The sequence below is a fragment of the Arachis duranensis genome, chromosome 5, assembly GCF_000817695.3.
Source record: "Arachis duranensis cultivar V14167 chromosome 5, aradu.V14167.gnm2.J7QH, whole genome shotgun sequence".
NCBI lineage: Eukaryota > Viridiplantae > Streptophyta > Magnoliopsida > Fabales > Fabaceae > Arachis > Arachis duranensis.
Genome location: NC_029776.3, coordinates 67810965 through 67819926, shown reverse-complemented (window position 1 = coordinate 67819926; position 8962 = coordinate 67810965). Strand labels below are relative to the sequence as shown.

At 41.0% G+C, this 8962-nt stretch overlaps 1 protein-coding gene and 1 non-coding gene across 2 annotated transcripts; one reads left to right on the top strand and one right to left on the bottom strand.

Annotated features, from left to right (window-relative positions):
- Nucleotides 1-165: 165 nt before the first annotated feature.
- Nucleotides 166-1014, bottom strand: LOC107489559 (uncharacterized). The gene is made up of 2 exons (XM_016110306.1): nucleotides 378-1014; nucleotides 166-299 (listed from the first exon to the last, which is right to left on the bottom strand). The coding sequence occupies exons 1-2, from the start codon at nucleotides 1012-1014 to the stop codon at nucleotides 166-168; spliced, it is 771 nt and encodes a 256-aa protein (XP_015965792.1).
- A 3272-nt stretch (nucleotides 1015-4286) lies between these two features.
- LOC127748190 (small nucleolar RNA R71) lies at nucleotides 4287-4393 on the top strand. Its single transcript, XR_008010133.1, has one exon. It is a non-coding gene; the product is annotated as a small nucleolar RNA R71 (small nucleolar RNA).
- The last annotated feature ends 4569 nt before the right edge of the window (nucleotides 4394-8962 follow it).

The following is an 8962-nucleotide window of genomic DNA, read 5'->3' as shown; positions in this document are numbered from 1 at the left end:
AATTATCAAACCAAATCTAAACTAAGCATTGTATCACAGGAAAACAAATAGTTCAAAAAGCTATAAATAAGAGATAGAATTGGAAAATGTAATTATGGTGGGGTGTCTCCCACCAAGCACTTTGGTTTAGAGTCCTAAGTTGGACTTTCATGGCTTCCTTGATCATTAAGAAATTTCCCTAAGGAGGAAAATCTCCAACTCCTTGGCTTGCTTTGGTTGAACATGATCCTTTGAATTTGACTCCTTGGCACTATTCTCTTTTCCTTGCTCGTTGCATTCTTCACTCAATTCGTCTTCAACTATGTTGCACCCAAAAATAGAGTAAGCTTCAAGGATGGGCTTGTTGCACTCCTAAAAAGTAAACTTGACTAACTTGCCATCCGACTCCAAAGAATAGACTCCCGAGTGTGCATCTAGCCTGAAACGGGCCGTCTTCAAGAATGGTCTTCCAAGGAGTATTGATGATGGCTTGGTTGAGTCAATGGGAAGGGTTTTCAAAATGTGAAAATCAACTGGAGAGAGCAATCCTTGAATATTCACTATGACATTCTCTGCAATCCCCATAACTGACACAATACTCTTGTCGGGTAATACAAACCTCGCCCCGGACCTCTTTAGGAGAGATAAGTTCAATCTTTCATAGATGGGGAGTGGCATGATGCTCACAGATGCCCCCAAATCACACATACAGTCTATGAACTTAATCCTACCAATTAAACAAGTCACCAAACATGGGCCGGGATCATTGCATTTTTCAGGAAGTAAAGAAGAGATAGAATCATCTACGGGCTTTTTGTTGAGGTTACCAAGCTTGTCTTTGTGAGTGCACACATCTTTGAGAAACTTAGCATATTTCGGCACTTGTTGAATGGCTTGAAAGAGAGGGACGGTAACTTTAACTTTCTCAAAAATTTCCACCACAGTGGGGTCAAGATCTTTTTGCTTGTTTGCTTTCTTGGCTATAGTTGGAAATGGAATGGGCAAGGGCTCTTCAAAGAATTTGATCAACATCATAATTCACAAATGAAGTTGCACAATTCATGTAATATAACTAACAAAAGATAAATTGAGAGCATATTATGATGGCCAAGTCATATGAATCAAACAAGATGTTCATTAAGGCATTTTATCGAACATGTGGTATGCAGCATGCAAGTTCATCACAATTAAGGTCAAAATTGAACCTAACCAACCCAATAAGCAACAAAAACACTTTGCAATACAAAGGTGCAACAAAGAAAGCAACAAATTTAATCTAAGCAACATAAAGGAAATCAAACAAATGCAAAAATACTAACATAAATAAAAGAAAAGAAAATAAAAAATCTTAGGTGTAGAAGTTGAAGAGAACAAGAACTAGGGATAAACAATGTCACTTCTTATAGCCATTACGAAATCACGGCGGTTGGGTTCGCCGTAAAGTACATCGGAGGAGAGAACTCACCGGTGGTGAATAGAGAAAAGAGAAGAGAAAGAAAGAAAGAAAGAAAAGAGAAGAGAAGAAAGAGAAAGAGATGGAGAGAGATGGTGGTCGCCGGCGGTGGGCTGACAGCGATGGTGGATAGCGGCAGATAAGAGAGGGACTGGGCAGAGAAGAGAGGGAGAGGGCAGCTATGAAGAAGAAAAGAAAAGAGAGGGCTGCCTCTCAACAGCGCAGGCTACCCTATTAATGCCCAGAACGTGACCTGTGCGGATGCACAGGGCGCTGTGCAGACGCACAGAAGAAAAAGGTTGGAAGGGTGCGAACGCACAAAGCGCGCAAGCACTGCAACCAGAGAGGTTGCAAAACGATATGCGGGCGCACAGTAGAGTGCACACGCACAAAGGAACTCTCTTTTCTTTTTTTGAAAATGTGGACAGAAGCAGGTGTGCGTACTCACACAGGTCAGTGCGCACGCACAGAGGGTAAGAATGGGGGAGGTTGTTCACGCGCACAAGCTGTTCCCTCCTTCCCACCAGAGGGGCTAACAATTGATGTGCGGACGCACACGTCTGTGCGGCCGCACAGATGAAGCACGAAAGGGAACGTGTGCGTACGCACGCAGCTGTGCGCACGCATAGGCCAGAGAAAAGGGGGCAGCGCACACGCACAGGCTGTGCTGGCGCTGCAACCAGAGGGCATGTCAATGCGTGTGCGGACGCACAGATGGCGAAAAACACAGTGTTGTGCGCACGCATAGCTTGGTGCGTACGCACAGATGCCCTGTTTTAGAAATTTCTTTTTTTCTTCAAAACAAAGGTTCCCAACCTTAGTATAACAACATACCAACCCCAAATCATTCAAATAAGCACAAATTCATAGTCCACAAGGAATTCAACTTATACAACTCAAAATTATCAAACCAAATCTAAACTAAGCATTGTATTACAAGAAAACAAATAGTTCAAAAAACTATAAACAAGAGATAGAATTGGAAAATGTCACCATGGTGGGGTGTCTCCCACCAGGCACTTTGGTTTAGAGTCCTAAGTTGGACTTGCATGGCTTCTTTGATCACTTAGAAATTTCTCCAAGGAGGAAAATCTCCAACTCCTTGGCTTGCTTTGGTTGAGCATGATCCTTTGAATTTGACTCCTTAGCACTATCCTTTTTTCCTTTCTCCTTGCCATCTTCACTCACTTCGTCTTCAACTATGTTGCACCCCAAAATAGAGTAAGCTTCAAGGATGGGCTTGTTGCACTCCTCCAAAGTAAACTTGACTAACTTGCCATCCGACTCAAAAGAATAGATTCTCGAGTATGCATCTAGCCTGAAATGGTCTGTCTTCAAGAATGGTCTTCCAAGGAGTATTGATGATGGCTTGGTTGAGTCAATGGGAGGGGTTTCCAAAATGTGAAAATCAACTAGAAAGAGCAATCCTTGAATATTCACTATGACATTCTCTGCAATCCCCACAACTGACACAATACTCTTGTCGACTAATACAAACCTCGCCCTGGACCTCTTTAGGGTAGATAAGTTCAATCTTTCATAGATGGGGAGTGGCATGATGCTCAAACATGCCCCCAAATCACACATACAGTCCATGAACTTAATCCCACCAATCAAACAAGTCACCAAACATGGGCCGGGGTCATTGCATTTTTCAGGAAGTAAAGAAGAGATAGAATCATCTACCGGCTTTTTGTGAGGTTGCCAAGCTTGTCTTTGTGAGTGCACACATCTTTGAGAAACTTAGCATATTTCGACACTTGTTGAACAGCTTGAAAGAGAGGGACGGTAACTTCAACGTTCTCAAAAACTTTCACCATAGTGGGGTTAAGATCTTCTTGCTTCTTTGCTTTCTTGGCTATAGTTGGGAATGGAATGGGCAAGGGCTCTTCAAGTAAGGTCTTTCTCTTTGGCTCCTTGACCTTTGGTGGTTCTTCCTTACTCTTATCAACATTTTCATCTTCACCCTTCATCACCTCCACTTCATCTTCTGCCTCCTCATTGTTTATTTCCTCACTCAACCTTGTGGGTATAGCAACATTCTTATCCAATTTAGTACCACTTCTAAGGGTAATGGCATTTATGCTTCCCTTAGGATTGGGTTGAGGTTGGGTGGGCAAACTACTTGAGGTTGAAGCTTGTTAGGTGCTTTGTGTGGTTTGAGGAGGGAGAGCTAAACGGGTAAGGGCTTTGGCTATTGTAGCCATGTAAGCATCTTGTTTCTTATGGAACTCTCTTTGTTCTTGCATGAAGGTGTGAATTGTGTCATTCATGTGGGATTGATTGGAAGGAGGGGTTTGGTTAACTTGAGAAGGATTGGATCTACTATTTGGATGTTGATACTTCACTTGAGGTTGAGGTTATAAGGGTTGCTGTATGGTTGTTGGTATTGTGGTTGACCTTGGGGGTGTTGATGGTAGTAGACTTGAGCATTTTGGTTGTGTTGAGTTTGGAGAGCTTGGTTCCACCTTTGGTTTGAGTTATCTCTCCACCCTTGTCCTTGATTACCTCTATGTGGGTAGGATTGTTGGTTGCAATTGGGTCTTTGCAGGTAAGGATTAGCAAAGCTTGAGGGATTTGTTGCCCTTGGGTGATTTGCCTCAACAAAATTGTCATTTCACCGAGGGTCTTAGTGATAATTGCATCTCCGGAGGGAGAAACCTCACTCAAGGCTTTTGGTTGTGGACTCCTTGCCCTTGAGTATTGAGTTGAGTCCACTAGATCCGATATAACTTCCCATGCTTCTGCAGCGTTCTTGTTTTTGGTTAATGATCCTTCACTCGCGGCATCTAGGAGAAGCTTGTCTTGGTGGTGCATTCCTTGACAGAAATAACTGATCAGAACCAACTCATCAATTCGGTGGTGAGGGCAAGCCTCTAGCAACTCCTTGAATTTTTCTCAGTATTCATACAAAGTCTCCCCATCTCGTTGTACAATACAAGAGATCTCTCTTAGTAGCTTGTCTGTTTCTTGGAGAGAGTAGAACTTCTCCAACAATTCTTTTCGTAACAAGTCCCAATTGGATCTAACTTCACCCGGCTGAGTATAAAACCACTCCTTCGCTTTTCCCTCAAAAGAGAAAGGGAATGCGAAGACCAACACCGCGGTTTCATCTGCCCCATGTCTTCTCGCAGTTGCACATGCAACTTGGAAGTCCTTAAGGTGCTTCAAAGGATCTTCCCCAAGTAGTCCATTGTATTTGGGGAGCAGGTTAATTGTGCCGGACTTGAGCTCGAAATTTGGGTCCAAGGCCAGATACAGAATTTGAAGTGGTTGCAAGTTAAGATCGGGAGCTCCGGCTTCCTTCAAGGTGATCCTTCGAGGTGGGTCCACCATGACATTGTCACCTGAGTCACTCAAAGAGAACTCAGTACTCCCCACAGATGAATATAGAGTCTCCTCGTTGATTGGAGAATGATGGTCACGAATTGGCGGTGATAGTGAATGGGAGTGATCCAATTCACTATTCATGAAAGCTAGCCGGCACCGAGCTTGCCTTATACGAGTTAAAGTTTTTCAATTTCTGCATCAAAAGTGGCCAAGCTCGGGTCTGGAAGCGACTGTGTCATTCAACTGAGGAGACAATGAAAGCATGCAATTATGAAAAGCAAAACGAAAGTAGGCAAGTAAACAAGAACTATCTTAACAATCTACAACTACTAAGACTAACTAAAAAAAGAAAGTAGTATCTACAATTAATGCCAAGTAGCAAACCAAAAATCAACTATTTACACTAGTTACATATTTACACAACCAAAATCATAGCACTCATTGCACTTAAAATGAATTCCCCGGCAACGGCGCTAAAATTTGACGACGGCCAAATTGCATAGGTTTGGATTTTTCATACTAAAAGAGGGTCAACGTTGCAAGCATAGACCAAACCCAACAATCGGTCACCAATCAAAATGGAAATTCACAAGATGTGTCACAACTCAAAACCAATTTAAAACCGAAAGTATTTGACTCCCGGGTCGTCTCCCAAGGAATCACTTAAGGGCAAAGAGTGTGCAAATTCCGGTTGTAAGATCACGGGGTTGTCAATGAAGAAATGAACATATAAAGCAATAAAAGAACATGCAAAATTGTAACGATTGAACAAATAAAGAAATTAAAGAACCAACTATGTAATATAAACAAGTAAAGTATAAAAGAGATTAACATAGCAATGTATGAAAGATTGAAAGCATAAAAAGGGTCTTGGCATGGAGTGAGCTAAGGGTCATTTCCTTGTTGGAATTACAACTATGACAATTATGATGGATTAGTCTCATTAGATCAACCTTCACAATGGAAGGTAAGTTAAATGAGCATAATTGTTCTTAACCCACAAATCCTAACTTGCTTGCTAATGGCCTTAGCAACAAATTAGTGCTAGTGGGAACAAGGACAATTAACAATCCAAGAATTGACACTAAATGTTGGACATTCCAACTCTAGGAACCCAATGGCTCACTTTACCCAAGCCAAGAGACAAAAATTTAGCCTAAAACCATGTTTGACATTTTGTCAAACACTTAGTGGGCAAAAAAGCTTAAACATGAGAAAAATGAGAAAAGACTTGGAACCAAAAGCCACAAGTGATCTCAATAAACAAGAATAACATAAGAAAGCATAAAACAAACATCAAACATCAAATTCATCAACAAGGAATTAAAATTACAAAAGGGAAGTAAAATTGAACTTTAACTTGAATTAGAAGAAAGAGCAATGACAATGTAACTATAAAGAGTAATAATAAGAGAATATTTACAATGAGATTAGCAAAACCCAAGATCAAAAATGGAAATGGTGCTTTGAATGTAAAACACTAATAGAAACCCTAGTAGAGATGATGAAAAACTTAGAGAAAACTAAAACCAAAAACCTCTACTACTACTCCTAAAACTACACTAATGATATGTTATGTTATCTCCTTCATTCCCCCTCCAATATGAGCTAAGAGACTTCAGAAATGGGCCTCCCAAGCCCTCAAATCACGAGTCATGTGCTCCTTTAATGAAGGCATGCGCGAACACCTGTGCGGACGCACAGGCATGTGCATCCGCACACTTTGCAAAAGTTCCCTCCTGTGCGTACGCACACATACAAGGCTGTGCGCACGCACACTAGGCGATGCTTAGCTGGGTGCACAACGTGCTTGAAATGATCCACGCGCTCTGCTTGGGCTCCTGTGCGGACGCACGAGAGGCTGTGCGTACGCACACGTCTCTGAACTCATCTCCTTTGATTCTTCATGTTTCCTCCACTTTTCATGTTCTTCTTCCATTTTCTCCAAACCATTCCCACCTTATACACCTGAAATCACTCACAAACAAGATCAAGGCATCGAATGGAAGGCAAATGGAATAAAATATATCAAATTGGGCACAAAAGAGCATATTTTAATAATCAAGCACAATTTGGGAGGAAAGTTCAAAAGCATGCTATTCAAGGGAATAAGTGCAAGTTTGTGTGATGAAATCCATTCAATTCTAACAAAAAATCATCATCAAATATGGATCTATCAATTACATAAGAAGGGTAAAACAGTATTTTAGTGCTAAAATCCATTTTTGGAGCCCACTTGGCGAGTGTTTGGGCTGAGCTTGATTGAGATTCACGTGCTAGGAGGCCTTTATAGCATTGAACGCTGGCTAGGGGGTCCTTTTTGGGTGTTGGACACTGGTCTCTTCTCTTTTAGGCATTGGACGCCAGAATAAGGCAGGAGGCTGGCGTTGAACGCTAGTTTTGGGCCTTCAATTTTGATACAAAGTATAGACAATTATATATTTCTATAAAGCCCTGGATATTAGCTTTCCATAGCCATTGACAATGCTCCATTTGGACTTCTTTAGCTCTGGAAAAGCTCTTTCAAGTCCAAGGAGGTCAGATCTGGACAGCATCTTCAGTGCTTTCTTTGCCTCTGAATCAAACTTTTGCTCCAACTCCTCAATTTCAGCCAGAAAATACCTGAAATTGCGTAAAAACACACAAACTCAAAGTAGAATCCAAAAATGTGAATTTTGCACTAAAACTTATGAAAAAATAATGAAACTTAAACAAAACATACTAAAAACTATATGAAATGATGCCAAAAAGCGTATAAAATATCCACTCATCACAACACCAAACTTAAACTGTTGCTTTTCCCCAAGCAACTAAGAACAAAGTAGGATAAAAAGAAGAGTAAGATACACTAAATCTCAAAGTTTTCAGTGAAGCTCATTTTCAATTAGATGAGCGGGACTTAGTAGCTTTTTGCTTCTGAATAGTTTTGGCATCTCACTATCCATTGGAACTCAGAGTGTTGGCATCTCACTCTGAATAGTTTATTTCTTTTTTATTCTTGAACACAACTTTTAGAGTCTGGGCCATGATCCTAAGCACTTTGTTTTCCAGTATTACCACTGGATACATAAATGGCACAGACACTTTACTGGGTGAACCTTTTCGAATTGTGATTCAGCTTTGCTAGAATTCCCAGATAGAGGTGTCCAGAGTTATTAAGCACACTCTTTTTGCTTTGGATCACGACTTTAACAGATCAGTCTCAAGCTTTTCACTTGACACCTTCACACCACACGCATATAGTTAGGGATAGCTTGGTTGAGTGATAAGCGGATAATTTATACGCTTTTTGGCATTGTTTTTAGGTAGTTTTTAGTATGATCTAGTTACTTTTAGGGATGTTTTCATTAGTTTTTATGCTAAATTCATGTTTCTGGACTTTACTATGAGTTTGTGTGTTTTTCTGTGATTTCAGGTATTTTCTGGCTGAAATTGAGGGACCTGAGCAAAACTCCGATAAGAAGGCTGACAAAGGACTGCTGATGTTGTTGGATTCTGACCTCCCAGCACTCGAATTCAATTTTCTGGAGCTACAGAACTCTAAAGGGTAAACTCTCAACGGCGTTGGAAAGTAGACATCCATGGCTTTCCAGAAATATATAATACTCCATACTTTATTCAAGATTAGACGACGTAAACTGGTGCTCAACGTCAGTTCCATGCTACATTCTAGAGTCAAACGCCAGAAACACGTCACGAACCAGAGTTGAACGCCAAAAACACGTTACAACTTGGCGTTCAACTCCAAAAGAAGCCTCTGCACGTGTAAAGCTCAAGCTCAGCCCAAGCACACACCAAGTGGGCCTCGGAAGTGGATTTCTGCATCAATTACTTACTTCTGTAAACCCTAGTAGCTAGTCTAGTATAAATAGGACATTTTGCTATTGTATTAGACATCTTGGTTCCATATCTGGATTTTTTACATTTGGTTTTTGTTTTGGGGGCTGGCCATTCGGCCATGCTTGAACCTTGATCACTTATGTATTTTCAACGGTGGAGTTTCTACACACCATAGATTAAGGGTGTGGAGCTCTGTTGTACCTCAAGTTTTAATGTAATTACTACTAATTTCTATTCAATTCAATTTATTCCTGTTCTAAGATACCATTCGTACTTCAACCTGATGGATGTGATGACCCATGACACTCATCATAATCCATCCTTATGAACGCGTGCCTGATAACCACCTCCGTTCTACAA

Excerpts from the sequence above, each read along its gene's own strand:
- LOC107489559 (XM_016110306.1), bottom strand. The coding sequence starts at position 1,014 with ATGATGTTGATCAAATTCTTTGAAGAGCCCTTGCCCATTCCATTTCCA. Across the intron at positions 300-377 it reads CTATTCTTTGGAGTCGGATG|TTGAAGACGAATTGAGTGAA; the intron begins GCAAGTTAGTCA and ends GGTGCAACATAG.